Genomic DNA, 22142 nt, shown 5'->3' with positions numbered 1-22142 from the left:
CTTCACCTTGTCTCCTGGGCAAGTGATCATAATTTCAAAAATGGATGGTTTCTGAAAGAATAAAATCTTATACTATTGTTGTTTTATAGCTCCCACAAAACTGAATTTAAAAAGACAATGTGCAGGCAATTGGCAAGGAATCTCATTTGAACCCATCACATACCTATTAAATCTGGAAAGTTTATTACAATTCATTTATGTGTTTCCAGGCCTTTATCTGTGCAATTATAATGAATGTGGATTAAGCAGTTCTTTCCTGCCAAAGGGAGATATTTCCATCCATTGCTACAAACAACCACCATACCTTGTAATAGCAATGAACCAAAAATGTATCCTGGAGTCTCTTTCTTGGAATACTGTTAAGAGGAATTGTCAAGGCCAGATTTTTCACATCACTTCCTGCAGTTTGAAATAGTTCTAATGTCCCCAAATTTTTTATATACTACTAGAGGCCCGATGCACGAAATTTATGCAAGGGCCTTGGCCCCGGCCCCCACCCACTGCAGCTATGTCTGGAAGGAAGGACATCAGGAAGGATGTCTGGTCTAATTAGCATATTATGCTTTTATTATTATAGATTTTCTTGTCATTCACTCCCAAATCTTTTTTTTTAATCCTCGCCCAAGGAATTTTTTTCCTTTTAGTCTTTATTGTTGAAAGTATTACATAGATCCTCCTTTTTCCCCCCATTAACCTCTTCCCGCCCACTCCCATCCTCCCCCCAGGCCCTCACCACCCCATTGTCTGTGTCCATGGGTTATGCATATATGCATACAAGTTCATTGGTTGATTTCTTCCCAGATTTTGTAAAATTGGCTTTTAGAAAGAGAGGAAGAGAGAGGGAGAGAGTGAAGGAGAAGAGAGAAACATCGATGTGAAAGAGATACATGGATCAGTTGCCTCCTGTATGCTCCTGAACAGGGATCAAACCCACAACCTTTTGGTGTATGGGATGACACTCCAATCAACTCAGCCACCCAGCCAGGACTGATCCCCAAATCTTATTTCCAGTTCTGACTACTCTCCAAAGTCTAGATTAATGTATTCAAATGTGTTGACCTCTCCGTTTGAATATCTACAAGGCATTTTAAACTCAAAATGGCCAAAACAGAACTCTTGAATTTGCTCCCCAGACTTGCTTCTTTCCCCTGCCTCATCTATATCAGAGATTGGTCCACCATCCACCCAATTGCTCGCGACAAACATCTGAGTCATTCTTGATTCCTTTCTTTCCTTCTTCCCCCACATCTACACCATCACCAAGTGCTGTCAACTCTCCTTCAAAACACATCCCAGACTGAACCTCTATTCTTTGTCTCTGTTATTGCCACTTTTGTCCAAGCCACCATTATCTTTCATTTGGACTACCGCAACTGCCTCTTAACTAATTGCCCTGCTTCCATTCTTGCCTCCGAGTCCATTTTCACAATGCAGCTACTCAGAATTGTCTTTGTAAGTTAGATCGTGTCACTCACCTCCTTCAAACTTACAGAGGCTTTGACAACATTTAAAATTCCCAACCTTTATGCTAGTTTACTAAATTCTGTGTGATTTGTCCTCTTTCTGAATCTATATCCCCACCAGAATATACACAGGGATCTTCTCTCTTCACTGATGTATTCTCATGGCCTAGAACAGTGCCAAATATATTAAACATACTATGTAGATGTTTGTTAATTGACTAGGTAAATGAATGACATTATTGGAGAAAGTAAAGAGAAGAGTGGCAGTTAGTGATTACTATAATGAATAGACCAGGGTCGTTCTCTCACTTGGAGGTCTTTAGAAATGAAGATGAGCCTGCTCATCCTTGAAGTGCTGTAAGACTTCTCTAGAAGAGTTCACCCCACCTTGTTACTATGCTTCCACTAAAGTTGGAGAGTTTGCCTTATTCATAAGTTTGCTATCACATTTCTAGAAATTATGTCTAACTTGCAAAGTTGTTCAGCTGTTTATTCAATACACACAGAGAGTCTACTTGGGCCAGCATTTTAGTTAGTAGAATACCTTTGGGGGACATGGGAACACACAGAAGGTATATCTAACCCATGCAAGGCCCAGAGTTGGGTGAGGACAGGGTATGTTGGAAGGCTTCTAGGGCAGCCTAATGCCTCCAATGTATTAATTGTGTTATGAATATACAAAATATTTCTCATACTTTAAGGCTGCTTGCCTTTAAAAAATGCAGCATGCAACTTCTCTGATTTCACAGAAAATTATGGCCACCTCAAGCTATCTGGTGCTTATTTTGGACGACATGCACAGCAAATTTTTATGGTTTTCAACTTTCGGGAAAATTAGTTTAAAATTTGTCAGTTCCCTAGTTCTCAACATACTAAATTTTGCAGGCTTTTTGGCAGCTGACACTTATTTTCACTTGGCATTTGGTGATAAATCATATTTTTATTTGTTCTGTCAGTTGCTCTTAGTCACTCAATACATGTATTGTATCATTATCATGAACAAGGAAATAGACCATTTGAATTAGTACATTATATGTTAAGAGCAGAAAGACCAGCCCAGCTCCTGCCTAATTTTCTTTTTTTTCATGCTCCCTGCTGTTTTATTTTATATATATGGCTTTTTAAAAATTTTGTTTTATTGCTTAAAGTATTACAAAGAGTATGACATATGTCTCCTTTCCCCACCCCCCCTTGACCTTCCCCCGGCCTCCCCTACCCCCCAGTGTCTTGTGTCCATTGGTTATGCTTATATGCATGCATACAAGTCCTTCGGTTGATCTCTTACCCGCCCCCCCCCCCCCCAACCCTCCCGGGCCTTCCCGCTGTAGTTTGACAGTCTGTTCAATGTTGCTCTGCCTCTGTATCTATTTTTGTTCATCAGTTTATAATGGTCTTTATTATCCATAAATGAGTGAGATCATGTGGTATTTTTCTTTCATTGACTGGCTTATTTTCTATTTAAAAAGCTAAATGTTGTTTCTAGCCTTCTTCCAGGAAACTGTCTTGCTGCCACATCTCTGAGGAGGGGCCTTGGAACATCTAGAACTTTGTGGTTGTGTCCACTCCAGATAATGAGAGGGATCTCCCCCAGATTTCTTCAGAGCTGTTTTTCTTTCGCCTTTGTACTCTGGGTCCACGAGTTTTCCTCCTGCATTTCTGTCTAACCTTCCTGATCACATGTCCTCCAGATCTGAGCACTGGTTCAGAGAGGAGTGTTGCAACGTTAACATCCAACTCTAACATGTGGAGCGATAGCTTTTGTGCTTTCTCTACAGAATTAAGGAATATAACACTTCTTGGGGTACTTTTGGCTTTACAAATGATCAGTTATAATCTGCTTTTTTCTGTAAGCAGGCTTGTGTTAGTCTTACAGATGGCATTCTTATCAGCCAAAATAGCAGGTATTAGTTAAAATCACACCTTACTTTTTGTATAATTTGTGGTATGTCAAGTCATTCCACAAATTATAAAAAGAAAGAAAAAGCCTGTAGTTGTTTCTACATCGGAATTTAATGAGTTTTAATAATATGGTCTATCATTATGGACTTTAAGTACTGCTTGTCAATTTTGTTATGTAAGTAAATAAGTTGCTTTTAGCTGCAGTTAACAGAAAACTCGATTTAAAATAGTTAAGGACATAAAAATGTCATACAGGTTGGGGCAAAAATAGGCTTAAATTGTTCACATGGTAAATAATACAATAATTAACAAATAATAATACAAGAATAAACTGTTTTCTGTATTCCCAACTGTAAACCTACTTTTGCCCTTCCCTGTATTCAGAGCTCCAGGTCTCCAGGGTTGGTTGATTCATCAGCTCACAATGTCATCAAGGCCCAGGTCCTTTCCATCTCTCTGCCCTGCCATCCTTGATGATGACTGTGTTCTCAGGCCAAGCCCCAGTGCCAGGTACCATATTGAGAAAGGACAACGTCCAAAGGAACTTCTATGCCTTCAGGAACCTCTCAACAGACTTCCCCTCAGTGGCTAAAAGTATGTCATTTGCACCAGTCCCTAGCAAGAGGGATAGAGATGCCATGACCAGTTTAGCCTAGGAGGTGCCTGAAGGGACAGTCCATGCACAAACACTTAGCACAATGCTTGGCACTTAGACAGAACTTAATACATTTTACTGACTATTAATGATGATAAGTTAAGTCTGTAGCATTAAAATTGTAAAAGAGGGTCAGAGTTGTGAGTTTTCAAGAGGTGGATTCTCAGATCTTGCAATATTGATTCTGTGTAGAGGAGATGGAGAGATGACAAGGATCATTTGCATATAGTGGGCACCTAGGAAACTCATCTACAGTGTTGGGTTGTAGAACCAACACTCGAATCCTTAGGGAGAGCACAGAGAAGCACCCTACTCATAGCAAGAGACTGGGATGAATTATTAGAGCAGGCCTCCCATGAAAATAACCATAGTAGCGCCCAGGTATATGGATAGAAAGGGACAAAGCATAAAGAATGACTTAGTGCTGAATCCCAGAGCATCCGCCTGGAGCTTGTTAGATCCTTCTTTCTCAGGTCACAATTGACCCTGGGAATTAGGTAAGGATGAGCCCAAAGGTTATGAACCGTGCTGTACTATATATGAAAGTATGCAGGAGTTAGCAACAAAGCAGGGCCTGACATCTGTCTTCTCATAGGATAGGCATTATGGGTGCTCTGGATAGTATAATTATTCTCACTGTTGGCAGGTAATTAGAAGCATCTTGGATTACTAAAAATAAATAAATAAATAAATAAAAGCACACAAGAAAACCCCATAAGTATCATAAGTTAGTGTTACACACCTTATGTTCAGATGTAGTTTTTCTCTAGCAGAATTTTTTGGTTTACCTCTGAAGATTTCCATCCTTCTCAGATTTTTTCAAAAATATGCTTTTATTGATTTAAGAGAAAGGGAGAGAAAGAAAGAAACGTCAATGATGAGAGAGAATCATTGATCGGCTGCTGCCTGCACACCCCCTCCCGGGGATCAAGCCCCAAAACTGGGCATGTGCCTTGTCTGGGAATCAAACTGTGACCTACTGACACTCAACCACTGAGCCACACTGGCCGGGCCCTTCTCAGATTTTTTTAGCCACTTTTGGGTTTGCCCTAACTTCCCCTCATTCATATACCCAGCTTCATTGCTTCTGGTTGAATCTGGTTAAACACGAGAATACTTTACTCATGAATAATCGTCTGGGGTGTTTTCAGTAAACTCTATGGGAAGGAGATAGAATTACAGTTAGAGTCATATTTATGAATGCCAAAAATTGTTTTGGGACTACAACTCTCAGAACTCTAGACCTGGAAATGACCTCATTTTTAAGCTTTGCCCCCTCATCTTAAAAATATGAAAACCAAGATGCTCAATATCCTGGTTAATTTTTAGAACTTGCCACTAGAAATAGACCAGTTAGTTTAGAAATCCAAGAAACCAATGGGAAAAAATGTGATGGATATTTATTTAATAGTCTGTGGGAAATGTTTCAAGAGATCTCATTCATGTAACAGTTTTTATTACAAAAGTTCAATAAGAGGAAAATGAGCTAGGCGGTTATAAAACTTTCAAACTTGTTAACCATCCTATAAATACCACCAGTTCCCAGAATGATTACAGGACTAATGACATTTACTTGACTCTAATAACTTTTGAAGATTTTAAAGTATTACATATTTTCCAGTACTATTGACCATTTTTCTAATAGAGACTCCCTTTACTAAATTTTCTTTTTTTAAAAAAAATTAATTAAATTGATTGGGGTGACATTGGTCAACATGAACATATAGGTTTCAGGTGTGGGTTTCTAGGTTATCTATATATTGTACCATGTGTCTACCACCCAAAGTCAAATCTCCTGTCACCTTCTACTAGGAGCCCCTTCTCGCCCCACCCCCTTCCCTCTGGCAATCACCACACTGCTATGTGTGTTCACGAGTTTCAGTTTTATATCCCACATATGAGTGAAATCATATAGTTCTTAGCTTTTGCTGACTGACTACATTTTCTAATAGGCTACGGTGAATCATTTATGATCTGAGTATCATCCAGAAATCCCTTTTGGTTCTAAGGAAGAATTCCAGATGACCCACCCACAAGAATAAATAACTACTATTAACATTTTTATTTCTTAGCTTACATGTTACTTCCTCTAAGTGGCCTTCTTGGACTCCCTGAAACATGTACCCCTCTTATTTCCCAAAACACACTATTGCTTTCCTTCAAAGCCCTTGTCATAATGTATAACTGTGTGTTGACTTGTGTGAACCTTTAATGTCTGTGCCCCTAAGGACACTGGACAGCAGAGGCCATGTCTAATTTTTATGGTCACTGACCACTGTCTAGTATGGTGTCTAGCTCTCAACAGACGCTCAGTATCTACACTAATAAAAGAGAAACATGGTAATTAGCGTACAACCGCTACCCTTCCCATTGGCTAATCAGCATATCCTTATGCAAATCAACTGCCAACTAAGATGGCAGTTAACCGCCAAAAAAGGTGGCGGCTAATTTGCATACGCCCAATGATGGGAGGCAAAGGGGAAGGACTGAAGAATGGTGATTGGCAACCCAGGCGGCAGGCAAGAACTAGGGGGTGGGCAAAGGTCGCCAATCGCCATTGGAAAGCCGGGCAGCAAACCTGACCCCAGGGGCTGGGGTTGCCGGCTGGCCTGAGCCAATCGATGGTGGCGATCGGAGGGCGGGAGGGCCCGGGCGCAGGCCAGGCGGCAACCCCGACCCCTGGGGCCGGGATTGCTGGCTGGCCTTCGCCCAGGATCGCCATGGCATCGGAGGGCGGGAGGGCCCGGCGCAGGCCAGGCGGCAACCCCGGACCCCACTGGGGCCGGGGTTGCCAGCTAGCCTGCACGGAGCGATGCCGTGGCGATCAGAGGGCGGGAGGGCCCGGGCGCAGGCCAGGCGGCAACCCCAGACCCTCCCGGGGGCCGTGGTTGTCGGCTGGCCTGCGCCCAGAATCGCCATGGCATCGGAGGGTGGGAGGGCCCAGGTGCAGCCTGGCCTGCGCCCAGGATCGCCATGGCATCGGAGGGCTGGAGGGCCCTGGCGCAGGCCAGGCGGCAACCCCGGACCCCACTGGGGCCCGGGGTTGCCGGCTGGCCTTCGCCCAGGATCGCCATGGCATCGGAGCGCCCAGGCTCACCATGGCATCGGAGAACGGGAGGGCCGGGGAGCAGGCCAGGCGGCAACCCTGGACCCCACTGGGGCTGGGGTTGTTGGCTGGCCTGCACGGAGCGATCCCCATGGCGATCGGAGGGCGGAAAGGCCCGGGCGCAGGCCATGGCTATCGGAGGGCGATTGGAGAGCCCAATAGCTCTTTGTGTGAGAGAGAGAAGGTGGCAGGGAGGGATGAAGAGAGCGAATTGGACTCAAGAGGCCTCAAGGCCCAGATGAGGAGAATAAACCAGGGGTCGGCATGGACTTGAGCTCTGAGGTGAGGGTCAGGTGAGGGTCAAGGGCACTGGGTGGGGGCCAGTCCAGACAGAAGACTGAGGTCCACATGTTCTTGACCCTGCTCGGTTCTTTGGCACCTCTGCCTGAGATATAAACTGTCTAACATGGAAGTACAACTCCAGAGAAGGGGGTGGGGAACCTAAGTTAAATAATATTTTGTTTTTGTTTTTTCACTTGGCAGAATGGGGGCTGAAGTTGAAGTTAGGTTTGGTTACTAAACAATAAAGAAAGCAACATTTCTTGCACACCCGACTGTATGGTCTGAGTTTGCTGCTGCCTATAACCCGAGAAAAAGTTGTAAAATGAAGTACTAATCTCTAGGGTTTAGGTCAGACCAAGGAGTAGTGCCACTCAGCCAGAAGCTGGCTCATGGCTGGCCAGTGCAGAGGTGGTGGCAGGAGCCTCTCCCACCTCCATGGCAGCACTAAGAATGTCCAACTAACAGTTTAGGCCCGATCCCTTGGGGGCCTAAGCCTTTAGTCGGACATCCCCCGAGGGCTCCCTGGCTACCAGAAGGATGTCTGACTGCAAGCTTAAGCCTGATCCCCCGGGGAATGGGCCTAAGTCAACAGGTGGACATCCCTCAAGGGGTCCTGGACTGCAAATGGGCGCAGGCCGGGCTGAGGGACGCACCCCTCCCCCCCACCAAGTGCACAAATTTTGTGCACCGGGCCTCTAGTTTACTCAATAAATGGAAATAATAAGATTGGGATAATTTAAGGCACATTTTTGCTTTGTATTATTATATTGTACCATGTGCCCACCTGGTACAATGACATATATACCTTTGTCATTTTAATTCTTATGAGCATGTATTAGATTTGTAGCCAAAAAACAATATTACAACTTGTTTTCATCATTTCAAAATATAATTGCACAACATTTTAATAAAGCACAGATTAAGGAAGTTGGTGGGTCTGGCACCCCAAACTCATTTAAAACATTGTATATTTGATAATTTCTTAGGAACATCTTAAGAATCGTTGAGCTGTATTTTGAACAAACAACTTGAAAATGAACATTTATTTATTCAACTTTTTTTGCTTCTGACAATAGGCCTTTACAAATACTTTTTTTAAAAATCTGTTTAAATTTGGGCTTTCTGTATTGGTTTTATGTTGTAACAACTTACCATAAGCACAGAAACTTAAAAAACACCAATTTATTCTCTCACAGTGTAAATGATTGTTACCCGGACTGTGTGCTCTTCCCAACTCATTCAACTTGTTGGCAGAATTCAGTTTCTTGTGATTGTAGGACAAAGGCCACTGTTCCTTTGCTTTTTCTGCTGGCTGTCAATGGGGAGCAACTCGGTCCCTAGAGGCTGCTCTGCAGGCCCCCTCCACAGGCAGTTCCCAACATGGCTGCTTGCTTTCTTCCCTATCAGTAGAACATTTCTCTGCCTTCCTCCACCGCTGACTTTTAAACCCTCTTTGAAGGACTCCCCTGATTAATCAGGCCCACCCAGGGTCATCTCCCTTGTGATTAACTCAACTCAACTGACCAGAAACCTTACTCACATCTGCAAAACATCTTACCTCTGCCATGAAATGTAACCTAATCCCAACAGTGATATCATAGATACAGGTCCTTCTCACACTCAAAGGGAGATATTTATCTTCACACAACGTGTACATCAGCGGATGGCAGTCTTGGGCACCATCTTCAAATTCTGCCTGCCATACTTCCCAGTGTGGTAGGAACCCTTCTCATCACTCCAGATTAGTTCGGTTGGTTTGCAGTGTGTATAGTATCTTGGTTTGAAGTACATCTACATGTCCATATGCTTTTGTAATCTCACTGTGCTTAAAATACATTGCTGACTGTTTAAAGACTTTTCCACAAATAACTCCTTCTCATAATCTGACCTAGATATTGGAAAGATGAAGGAATGGCTCCCAGCATTCACTAATCTCAGTCTGTATTCTTGGGAAAACAAAATTGAGGATCTTTAGAAACAAACCTAAGTTCAGACTGCTGCAATTTGTAGCCTCTGCCCTTTCATTGTAACCTCCAGAATGTCTGGGTCCACATTTTGTTCAAACAAATAAATTGAAAGGTCATTCCAACATTTATTTTCATTTGACTGCATAGTGGATATCTCAAATTGTATAGAGAAGAAGAACACAAACATCAGAGCACAGCTGTCTAAGTTCAAATCTCAGCTCTGCTGTAAGATAATGGACAGACAAGTCAGCAACCCTGCCTCAGTGTTCCCATGTGTGAAACAGGAATAATATTTGTACTTGTTTCATCAGATTATGAAGATTAGGTAAGTTAAGTAGGAGTTCTTAGTCCAGTTTCTGGCAGATAGGAAGACTATCTTAATGTTTGTTAATATATTGCTAACTAAATTCCTCCTAAGAGCTTTGTCCTAAAATTAGTGTTTAGAAGAGCATTCCAGTATGTTTTTACTTAGGAATTTTTACGACTGAGTCATTAAGTATATTAAATGACTCTTTTTTGATTCTCTTTTTTTTTCTTTTGTAGTTTTGGTTAGTTTTAGTAATTTAACCAGCACATGAAGAGAAGTTAAGGAATGAATCATTGAATGTTCCTTGACCATGAACCTAGAGCATCCCACAGTTAAAGGGTGGCAATTAATCCACAGGCCATAGTTGGTGAGCATTCCTAGTGTGGTTAGTACATTCTGTTCATATTACTTAGCATTTTAATCACACCGCACCTTAGCATCCTAAGGCCCTCACATACAGAAATGCCATCCATCTCCGACTTGAAGATACCATAGAACCCAAAATTACTTCAGCATAGGATCTTATAATACCCAGAGGACTTGAACGCACAGGGTTGGGAAACAGAAGGCATGAGCTCCAGTCCTGATGAGGCTGTGCTCTGTGATGGGCCTCGGGAGAATCACAACTACACAGTGCAGTGGACATGAACATGGGTGTGGGCTCAGCAGCCTTGACTCAGCAAGTCTGTCAACCTCCCTTAGCCTCAGCTCACCCATGTAAAACAGGTACTGGTATACTAATGCCTTCCCTTCCACCCTTCAGAGTTATTGTGAACACCCAACAAATATTTTATGGTCACTACCTGTAATAATAAAAGCGTAATATGCTAATTAGACTGGACAGCCAAACGACCTTCTGGTCGTCCTTCCGGGCGAAGCCGCAGCGGCGGGGGCTGAGGCAGAGGCAGTTAGGGGCGATCAGGCAGGCAGGCCTGTGAGCAGTTAGGAGCCAGTGGTCCTGGATTGCAAGAGGGATGTCTGACTCCCACAGGGATCCGGCCTAAACCGGCTGTCGGACATCCCCCGAGGGGTCCCGGATTTCGAGAGGTATATCTCCCCTACTAGATTATTAACCCCCCAGGGACAGGGATTATGGTTTTGTAGGTTTGTTTTTTATCTTTGTAGCTGATTTTTAAAAACGTTGGCATCCACTAAGTGTTGAACTGAAATGTTGATCAAATGAGAAAATATTTGTGAAAGCACGAAATAGGTGCTAAGTATTAGTATTATAAAATCAGCCAAATGTGCTGGTCCATGTGGCCTCACAAGCTAAGATGTGCTGGTTAACAAAGAACATGAATAAACAAATGAAGCGTGGCCTTTGAGTGTAGCCAGGACAACACAATGTAACTTTGATGCACCAGCAGGTTCCAAGCCAGCTGCCCTTTGACTTTCTAGAGACATCACCTCAGCTGCTCGAGTGGCTTCCTCAGCGTTATCTGCACGTCACACTTAACACTAACGGCAAAACAACATCAGCCACAAGTTGAGGAAATGAAACCGCCTCCCCTACCAACAAAGCTGTGTTGCTGCTATTCATCTCTTTGGAGCTGGATAAGAATATAAATAGGATGACAGTGTGATTTTAAAGCTCTGACAGTGCATTGGGTTAAAAGGGATTCAGAACATTCAAATGGCATTGAAAACCTAGTGGTGATGGTGATGGCACAGCTCCCAGCGCAGGGCAGGACTGAGACACATCAGCTGCAGACGGCCCAAGGCTGAGGGCCTCATTTGTAGTCATAACCTCTGACAGCTAGTCCAGCAAAGCAGCTGAAGGAAAGCAGCTTGGCAAACAGAGGTTGGTGCAGGTCGTTAATGGAACTTCAGCACAGACGGCTCAATAGGCCTCATGAGAACATTCACATCCAAAGTGAAGCTGTGAAACATTAAAACTGGACATTTTAAAAGTATGCCCAGCAAAGTCAACTTTGGACAGGGCCAACTAGACCATATTGGCATCTAAATAAAGTATTAAACTAATTATGGCGCTGTTACAAGCTATTATGTATATAGCTTCCCAATAATAAATGTATAAGGTTTTATATTTGTTTTGGGGGAAATTTTACAAGAAGAACAGGATAGGTGGGATCAATAGATTTTTTTTAATGCTGCAAATGGTATGTTTTTATCTTTTATTTCTTTTTGAAAGGTAACCCAAACCAAGCACTGAGTTGATTTAGGGTATAATAAAAATGATATCAGCAACTACTGGTTTGTTTGATATTTGTTTTTAGCAACTACTAGTTTTGATCATAATGTGCCAGGTACTGAACTAGGTGCCTTTCATGTATCAGTTTGTTTGCTGTATCAGTGCCTTTCATGTATAAGTTCAAACCCCCAGTTCTTTCTATTCACCATGGGAACCCCACAGGAGTGAAATGAGAAGACAGGATGATGATGTAATCATGATAGGACAAACCAGGAACAAAATATTAGAGCCATAAAGAAGGTAAGAAGAGAGTAGAACAGAAATGGTAAGAAAAGGAGACTAGGCATTAAGAAAGAGGAGGGCGAAAAAGCCAGAGAAAGACAAGTACCACATGATCTCACTCATATGTGGAATCTAATGAACAAAATAGATCCAGAGACATAGAAGCATAGAACAGCCTGGGGAATTTCAGAGGGAAGGTGCGTGGATGGGAAGAGATCAAAGAACTTGTATGCATATATGCATAACCCATGGACACAGACAATAGGGTGGTGAACGCCTGGGGTGGGGGTGGGGGGTGGCTACAGGGGGCCAATGGGGGACATATGTAATGCTTTCAACAATAAAGATTTAATTTAAAATATTAAAAAAATTTAAACTTAAAAAGAAAATGAAAGAGGGGGAATTCTTTAGACCGAGTCCTTTAGAGTGATAATGCCTTTAGTAACTGTAATCATTCTATGTCATCTTGCCTAATGCTCTTTTGAGGCCTGTAGGATGTCTTACCAGACAGGCCCACGTCCCACCTTATGTAGTACCTCCAGGGGCTACTTCGAAGCAGAGATATACAAGAAATCTACCACATAGCCAGACAGCTTCCAGGAGCTGGGAGGAAATAAAATTGGAATGATTTAAATTTAAATGTATCCTCCGTGTTGGTGTTCTAACTTTACATTGGCTTTGCAGAAAAGACTGTGATTTTAATTCACTGGAAAGCAGATGGGATCTGTCATGTGGTGGTAAAATATGAGAAACTTGTCCAAATGTACAAAGAAAAAGAAACCGTTTTCTCTTGTGGGTCAGTTTCATAGTACAAGTATTTGTCACTGGGTGCACACAACCTGGTATTCATCAAAATAATAGAAGACATACCTAATGTTTATTGAGCAATTACTATGTACTAAATGCTTTACGTGTATTTAATGGTCAGGAGGAGCTTAGGAAGTTGGTATAGGTATGACTAAGCACCCATTTTAGCAACGAGAAAACTGAAGTTCAGAAAGTTCAACAACCTAAGGTCACTTGGCTAGTAAGTAGCAGAGCAGAGATTTGAATTCCAGGCCCTTGATCATCACACTACACTATACAGACATTCCCAGTGCGGGGGCTGAGTGTGTAACCAATAACACTACATTTTTTACATGAGTACTCCAGAAAAAAAGGGGGAGAGGGAGGAAAAAGGAAAGGAAAATATAATTACCTAAAAACTAGCACCAGCTCTTGCAAGAAAGATGTGTGAGTTGGGTGAATGGAAGTAGCAGAGGTCATCTGAACCCGCTGCTGCCAGGAGAGGGATCTGTAGCGCAGGGTGGGAGGAGAAAACTTGGGGCAAAAAGAAATACAGTAAAAAGTAAAAAGTATATTCTTACAGAATACAGTAAAAAGATGAAGCATGTAGAGTGAAAAGGGAAGGAAGAAATGTTAAGTCTTTAGAATAGAGGATGCAAATTATATGGATAATATTTTAATTAGTTAAGACATTTCTCTAATTTACCCTTTTTCTTTCTAATTTCATGGGCCAAACTGATCCATTCAACTCAGCCTTTGGAATTAATACTGTTTGTTCTGACAGTGCCCCCCACCCTGAGTAATGTTAGATTCTACTCTGTAAGGTGTCTCTGTGAAAGGTGGGTGTGTTGTTTGGCCTTTTTTTTTTCTTTTTTCTTTTTTGAAAGTTAATTAAGTCAACATTAACTATGGCTATGTATCCACAGAATGGGCTGTTTCTTGAAGGCTCAGAGTTTGGATCTTTTCCTGCAAAAATTCCCACTTTTACAGTTATATTTAGTGTTTGTTTTCACATCCTTACCCAAGGATATGTTTATTGATTTTAGAGAGAGGGGAAGGGGAGAGAAAGAGAGAGAAAGAAACATCTATTGGCTGCCTCCAGTACTCGCCCTGACTGGGATCAAACCTGCAACCTAGGTATGCTTTCCTGACTGGGAATTGAACCCGCAACATTTTGGTACACAGGACGACGCTCCAACCAACTGAGCCACCCAGCCAGGGCATCTTTAGTGCTTTAACTGCCAGAGTAGCTGGGGTGCTATGGGTCCATGTGTCAGGGCAATGCTGGGCCTTGTTTGCAGCTGAGTTTGCTTCATGGAACCTCTGTGCCAAGAGTACGCAGCTCTCCATGGACAGCCTGTGGCTGAGTCTCTCTTGTTTCTTCTCCAGAAATCTCCTGGGGGGTAGCATTGCTGATTTGATGCCATGTGGTCCTGCCATTTTCAAAACTATTTATGTGATGCTTAAAACAAAATTTTTTTGTCCATACCCTTAGCTTTAAAGTAATATAGTATCATCAGTTTTTGTGGTCTGTACCTACCTTGATGACTTTGTTTATATAGCTAGCACTGAATATTTTTTTAAAAGGGGTGGAAAGTAATGCCCTTGTACAAAAGCCAGTTTTTTTTTTTAATATATTTTTTATTGATTTCAGAGAGGCAGGGAGAGGGAGAGAGAGAAACATCAATGATGAGAGAGAATCATTAATCAGCTGCCCCCTGCACACCCCCTACTAGGGATCGAGCCCGAAACCTGACATGTGCCCTTGACCGGGTCAAACCCTGGACCCTTCAGTCCACAGGCCCACGCTCTATCCACTGAGCCAAACCAGCTAGGGCCAAAAGCCATTTTTTTAATGTCAGTGCAGCTATTTTAACTTTCAAAAAAACACAAGCATTTTATCCTCTAAATTTTTAATTTGAAAGTCGTAGGATTTTTAAAGAAATACATTATTTCTGAAACTGTTATATGTTAGCCGCCCTACTTCTGTTCTCTTTAAACACTTAAGAGTTGAATAAAGTTCCTAAGTTGAGATATTACATGTACACTTTTCACACCAAAATGTGTCACTGCTGAATTCTGAGTAACCTTTGAAATGTTGTTCTAACAGGAGCAGTAGCATTCATAATAGAAACAAAGGGTAACCGTAGCTCTGTTCTTATGACCTCTCTAAGCTGAATGAATTTTCCATAGACACAGAGGCAGATGCCAGAAGGAAACCGTTGTGTGTTTTGCTGGGTTCACTGCTGCCCAACAAGTCCTGGTAAATGTTGGTTTTGCTTCTTTTTTTATGCTATAGCAGTGATTTCCACTTCCGGTTCCATAAAAAAAAACCTATTTTGCTGTTAAAAGAGGTCACTAGACCCTTTTATTACTACGTTAAGACCATTGCATCCACGGAAATAATTTTTTATTGTTCTGAGTCACTCTGGTTTATGGAATTTTTACATGAGTTCCAGGACAAGGATGAGATGATGTATTTATTTTATTTTGTATCCTTTTTTCACCTTTTTTAACTGCACGAATGTCAGGCTTGTTGTCAAAGTATTTCCATATTTTTATTACTCTAGAGCAGTGGTTCTCAACCTTCTGGCCCTTTAAATACAGTTCCTCATGTTGTGACCCAACCATAAAATTATTTTTGTTGCTACTTCATAACTGTAATGTTGCTACTGTTATGAATCGTAATGTAAATATCTGATATGCAGGATGGTCTTAGGCGACCCCTGTGAAAGGGTCGTTCGACCGCCAAAGGGGTTGCGACCCACAGGTTGAGAACCTCTGCTCTAGAGCAAGCACGGAAAACTCGCAGCCCGCAGGCCACATGCCTCATTTATTTGGCCTGTGTTAGCCTTTGAGTTTGACATGCTTGCTCTAGAGGTTACTCTGCTATGTTTATGGCTCCTAACTCTTCATTGACAATTCACTATGTGAACTGGCATGTATTTTGGCAGCACTCCCTGCTTTTCCCGATGTCATGTGATCTCTTGTTTTTCCCTTAGCTACTCATGTCTTCTCCATCTATGTCTTTACTGTGTTAAAGGTTATACAGACCTTTCAGAAATATTTAAATTGTTCTGTTGCGCCGCTAGAAGGATGTGAATTGCGTTGTGAAGTTCAAAGGACATCTGTTATGCCCTAAATTGTTTTCTTGTATTAAAGTGAACCTCAAGAAAAGCCCTCCCTAGTTTAGCCCAGAATATCTCTGTGCTTGAGACTACAGCCTGGGATTACAGAAAGTCCCTGAAACTCATTTTCACGTATGCTTTGGTTTGATTGCAATCATTGTATTTGTTAATCACCTCTAGGGACCCAGTTTAAATTTAAATAACAGTTCAGATTTACAAAGAAGCCCTAGATGTTCTGACAGTTTTAGAAAATATTTGAATAGAAAACAATGACTATGTGCCGAGATTTCAAGGTATTGGTTATTGTCATTGATAGTCCTTCCACGTATCACTCCATGTGTGTGCAATTCTTACTTAGCATTTACAATGAAACCTTGTACTTTCTGGGAAAGGTAGGAGGACTGGCTGTCCTGCCTCCCACCTTTGTTGACTCGTATGACCAAACTAGTCGCTATCCCAACAGTGTCCTAAGTAGTCACTCTTCCCAAAGTGTCCTAACTAGTTAACCTTCCAACAGAAGAAGGGACGATAATACTGACTTAAGCTTGAGCTAGAAGGGGATGAAAAGGATGATTTTTAATAGATAATTTTTTATTTTGCAAATGACCATGACTGATCCAAACTATACTACATATAGCCATATATTCACAAAGGTGTGTGTGTGTGTGTGTGTGTGTGTGTGTGTGTGTGTGGTTGCACATGGGAGCATGATTCAATGTTCAGACATTTTAGATGATTGGTTTTTCTTTTAGAAAATGGTAAGATATTAATCTGGATCATTTTCAACAGGTCGACATGATGAAAGAAGCGTTAGAAAAACTTCAGCTCAATATAGTAGAGATGAAAGATGAAAATGCAACCTTAGATGGTGGAGACGTCTTATTCACAGGTATAATTGTAGCTACTTTTTCCTATCCAAAAATATTTCTAATATCGGGCTCATAGTCACTTATTTAACTATAGTTTTTTAATTACCAAAGTAAAAAATGCTAAATGTAGGAAATTTGGAAAATACAGAAAAGCAGCAAAGAGAAAAAAAACAAAACAAAAATGAACTTTCATTCAAAAATAAACATTTCAATATTTGGATGTATGTCCTTTTAACACTTTTGTATGCATGCATTTGCACATTTTTAACAAGACTGTTATCAATATGTACCTGTCATTTTGTAAGTCTTGTCTACTATGTTGTTCTACAACGTGAGTTTATGGGTTGTATGGTTTTTCATTGTGTGACAATATATCTGGTTTGTATTTAAAAGATTCTTAATTCAAGATGTGTCATTTGCACATAGTTTTCTTCCCAGTTAGCAAGACAAATTTAAATAATTATCAATGCAAATTGACTTGGCTTAATGCCAAATGAGTAATAGCAGAGCTTAACAAAATATAAACACCTCATGTTACGACTGATCTAACTGGAACCAGTTCTTACAGTAGGCTGAATGTAGCTACTAAAGAAAGCAAGATTTTAGCATTTAACCTTCCCAACTCTTTATGATCATGATGGTTCTGTAAAGTCGTGTGCTGAGCTCTGGATACCCAGATTCATTCTAGTTGTACTGCGAAGCATGACATCAACAATGATTTTTAATTTATAGTGAGAGTTTATTATCTACCCTCTATATGTCAGGGGATAAATACTTGTTTCACAGATGCAGCCCTCACAGCGGAGGCTGAACCAGGGATATAGGAATGTGGCCCCACATGGCCCTCTGAAAGCAGGAGGCTTCTTGGAAGTCCAATATGTCGCTGATGTGAATCACATCGAATCCCATGTACATAGACAAAATAGAGCCATCTTCATTTTAATATAAAAATATCTTGTATTACTTATGTTTTGATAGAATGAATGTTCCTGTGGGGGAGGAGGATTTCTCCTGTGCCATTTGGGTAGTTCCTTGGTGGGTATCACATACGTATGGATGGGACCTTTGTGTTGCCTGGCTCCAGGGGCATCACCCTTGTCATAGGCTTGTGAACAACATCCCTGGAGCTGTGTACTGCACAACTGTGCTTCCACTGCCACAGGCAGTGGCCCGCCCCTGGGGTTTGGTGTGCATACCCATTGAGCCGTAAGAACACAGAATAAGGCGTCAAAGAGGCCAACCCTGTATTCTCAGCTCAGGATGGGGCCACGCAGACTCAGCCATTCTTTGAATCTGCCTCGTAAGCTGCCCTTAGAACAGCAGTTCTCAACCTGTGGGTCGTGACCCCTTTGGGGGTCGAACGACCCTTTCACAGGGGTCGCCTAAGACCATCGGAAAACACATATATAATTACCTATTGTTTTTGTGATTAATCACTATGCTTTAATTATGTTCAATTTGTAACAATGAGATTGGGGGTCACCACAACATGAGGAACTGTATTAAAGGGTCCCGGCATTAGGAAGGTTGGGAACCACTGCCTGAGAATATTCTGTATGTCTCCAGTGATGGCACTTTCATTCCTTTTGGCAGCACAGAGCAACAGCCCATTTCTCTTAGAAAATAGCCTTTTGTGAAAAGATAAATGTGCAAGTCACACTTTCTTACAATAAGACTCTTTTTTTTTTTAACCAAAACATAGCCATATAATAAATAACTTGTAAGCAGGTACTGATAATATTTGAAGTATGCTTTAAAACAAGCTGTGTTCACTGCCATGAAGCGAAGCTGAACGGATTTCCTCAGTCTTCATCAGTGTTAGCCACAACTTACACCAGAAGCCTTTTCTGGTCAAGACCATTGGGCAAAGGTCTTTCCACAGCGTCTCAAGCCTAATGTTTTTGCCCCAACTTCTAGTACTAAGCATTGAGGCTTGCCTTTGACACTGTCTGCAAACTTTCTTTTTGTAATGTTCAATTCTTAATATCTTAAAAGTTATTTTATTCAAAACTGAGATTGTGTTGGGATATTAAAATTTTTATCTGCTTGGAACCCCATTCATACTGAAATCTGGTCCTGCCTTCTATTTCCCACTTCTCTCTCTTTTTTTCTTTTTAAAAATTGTGGTAGAATATGTAGCACATAATATTTGCCATTTTTACCTTTTTCTGTTGTTGTTAATCCTCACTCAATGATATTTTTTCCATTGATTTGTATTTTATTTTATTTTTCATATATTTTATTGATTTTTTACAGAGAGGAAGGGAGAGAGAGATAGAGAGTTAGAAACATCGATGAGAGAGAAACATCAATCAGCTGCTTCCTGCACATCTCCCACTGGGGATGTGCTCGTAACCCAGGTATATGCCCTTGACCGGAATCGAACCTGGGACCTTTCAGTCCGCAGGCCGACGCTCTATCCTCTGAGCCAAACCGGTTTCGGCGCCATTGATTTTTAGAGAGAGAGAGTGGAAAGGAGGGAGGGAAGAAGGGAAAGAGGGAAGGGGGGGGGGGGGAGAGAGAGAGAGATCATGTGAGAGAAACACATTGATTGGTTGCCTCCCAAAAGTGCCCCAGTAGGATCAAACCTACAATCCAGGTATGTATGTGCCTTTGACCAGGAATTGAACCTGAGACCCTTTGGTGTGCAGGCCAGTTCTCCAATCACTGAACCACACTGACTAGGGCCATTTTAACCATCTTTAAGTATACAATTCAAGCACTACTTGCCTTTCTTTGAGTCACACCTCAATGCATGTATTCCTAAATAATATGTTATTTAGTTTTGCTTGTCTTATAGCTTTATAAGATTAGGGTCATAGTCTGTGAAGACTTGTGTGATTTTTCTGCTTTTGAGTTAATTTGACGTGGGTAGCTATAGTTCATCCTCAGTGCTGTGTGGCATTTTGTGGTAAGAATAGATCATGATGTATTTATTCATTTTACTGCTGCTGCACATTTGATTGTTTTCCAGTTTTTGTCTGTTTCTTCAGTGCTGCTATGTACACGTTTGTGTTTGTCTCCTGGGGACATACATAAGAGTTTTTTATAAAGTAAAAAGCTAGAAATGGAATTTCAGGTGAAAAACTTCTTTCTTTTGCTTCAGTGAGGTGATTATATGATTTTTCTTCTTTAATTTATTGATGTGGTTAATTACATTAATTGACTCTCTGATAGCTCACCAATCTTGCATTCCTTAGATGAAAACCAATTTGGTCATGATATGCTCTATTTTTCCTACAGGTTAGTTTGTTGGTATTTTGAGACTGTTGTTTCTGTAGCCTGTAATTTTTCTTTCTTGCTATTCTTGTCTGGCTTTGGTGAAAGAGTTCTGTTAACCTCATAACATGTATTAGGGAACATTTCCTATGTTTCTGTTCTGTAGTCAGTACTATTTGGATTGTGTATTCCTTGAGCTGAGATAGCACTTACTTACAAACAGGACTTGAGGCTGGTACTTTCTTGTGGAGAGATTTTAAACTTACATTGTTTCTTTAATGATTGTATCATTATTGAGTTTTTCTGAGTAAGTTTTGGTGAGTTCCATTTTTCTAAAATTTTATCGTTTCTCTAAGTTTTCAAATGTTGGGTATAAAGTTATTCATATCTTCGCCCTAGGTGGTTTGGCTCAGTGGATAGAGTGTCAGCCTGGAGACCAAAGGGTCCCAGGATTGATTCAAGGGCATGTACCTCAGTTGCAGGCTCCTCCCCAGCCCAGGCCCTGGTCAGGGCTCCTGCTGGAGGTAACCAATTGATGTGTTTCTCTCTATCTTTCCCTCTCTTTTCTACTCACCCTAAAAACCAATGGAAAATATCCTTGGGTGAGGATTAACAACAACAACAAAAATAATAACAATAATAATAATAGTCAAAGTTATTCATATCTCCAAATATCTGTTTTAAGCTTCACAATGATAGCCATGTCTCCTTTTCATTCATGACATTAATTTGTGCCTTCTCTTTTTCTCTTGCCAAAGATCTGTCCATTTTTAAAATCTTTTCAAAGATTCAACTTTTGGCCTTGTTGAACCCTCTCTCGTATGTTTTCTTTCTCCTTCCTATTTCTACCTTGATTTCTTCAGATTTCTTCTTTTCATCTTGTTCTTTTTGTCTTACATTTCAAATTGGAATTCTGTCTCTTGAATTTTGAACCTTTGCTTATCATAGTACAAACATTTAAAAGCTATGTAACTTTCCTTCCAAGTGCTACCTTAGCTGAATCCTTCATGGTTTGAGGTTAATATATTTGTTATCATTACTTCTAATTTCTTTTTAATTCCATTAGGATTTATCCTTTCACCCATTAGTGGATAATATGTGTTATTTTTTTAAAAAACAACAACAACACATATCAGTTGTTATTGCTGGTACAAATACTCAAACATGTAACCTATCTTTCCTTTATAAATTCTATTTCAAATAGACCAAATACTTGAATGCGGAAAGATTTTCTTGTTACAATTCTATCCAGTAAATGTAGGTCCCTAATAAAATAATGGATCTGTGCAATGATCATCAGAGGATGTTAAATCCTTTATGTAAAAACTTGATGGGGAGCTTCCCAGTGGAGCAATGGGGCTGAGGCCGCCTGAACACACTGCTCGTTCTAGGAGCACCAAAAACGTGAGAGTCAGTCATGGCTTCATGATGTGATGCAATAGAAGCACAGCCCCACCTCTGAAGTACTCCTATCCCCCAAATTAATTAAAATTTTAAAAGAATCTAATTAATCATCTGCATGAAACCATTAGTTTACCAAAAATACAAAGCATAAAGGAACAATTTAATGTTAGATGGTACACACACAAGGAAGCAATCAGCCAAATCTAGAATGTAGGATAGTCAATAGGACAAATGACCTGGTTTCTCCTATGAAAGAACGAGGTGAGGAAGGAAAAGAAACAGAGAATGAATTGGTACAGCAGAATATGATATAAGAAACATACAATCAAAACAAATATGTTTCAATATTTCAATTTCAGCACTTTTTACCAGTTCTTTTTTACTAGGAAGGCCATTTAGAGGATCTAGCATGCCATAGTGCAAGAAACAGAAGTCCAACTTACTTTTAAAGAGATAAGCATTTTGATTTTCTTCGTACCTTCCTACCTTGCCTTAGACTTTGAAAATGGAAATAGTGCGCAAGCCCTATTATAAATTTGTTTGAATTTGCTTAATGCAGTAAACGTTTTTCTTAAAAATTACATGTCTAATTTATAAATCTATTTTTATCTTAATTAAGGAAA

General features: G+C 40.8%; 1 protein-coding gene across 2 annotated transcripts in view; it reads left to right on the top strand.

Annotated features, from left to right (window-relative positions):
• DDAH1 (dimethylarginine dimethylaminohydrolase 1) overlaps window positions 1-22142 on the top strand; it is a 144173-nt gene that overhangs the window by 85786 nt on the left and 36245 nt on the right. For both annotated transcript variants that reach the window (XM_070405502.1, XM_070405501.1), the window contains exon 2: window positions 16817-16916. In XM_070405502.1, the coding sequence (XP_070261603.1) occupies window positions 16817-16916 (100 nt within the window). The remainder of the gene's footprint in view (window positions 1-16816; window positions 16917-22142) is intronic.

This window comes from Myotis yumanensis, unplaced genomic scaffold (assembly GCF_028538775.1).
Source record: "Myotis yumanensis isolate MYYU_CA2020_CCGP unplaced genomic scaffold, mMyoYum1.0.hap1 SCAF_2, whole genome shotgun sequence".
Classification (NCBI taxonomy): domain Eukaryota; kingdom Metazoa; phylum Chordata; class Mammalia; order Chiroptera; family Vespertilionidae; genus Myotis; species Myotis yumanensis.
This window is presented reverse-complemented; position numbering and strand designations above follow the sequence as displayed.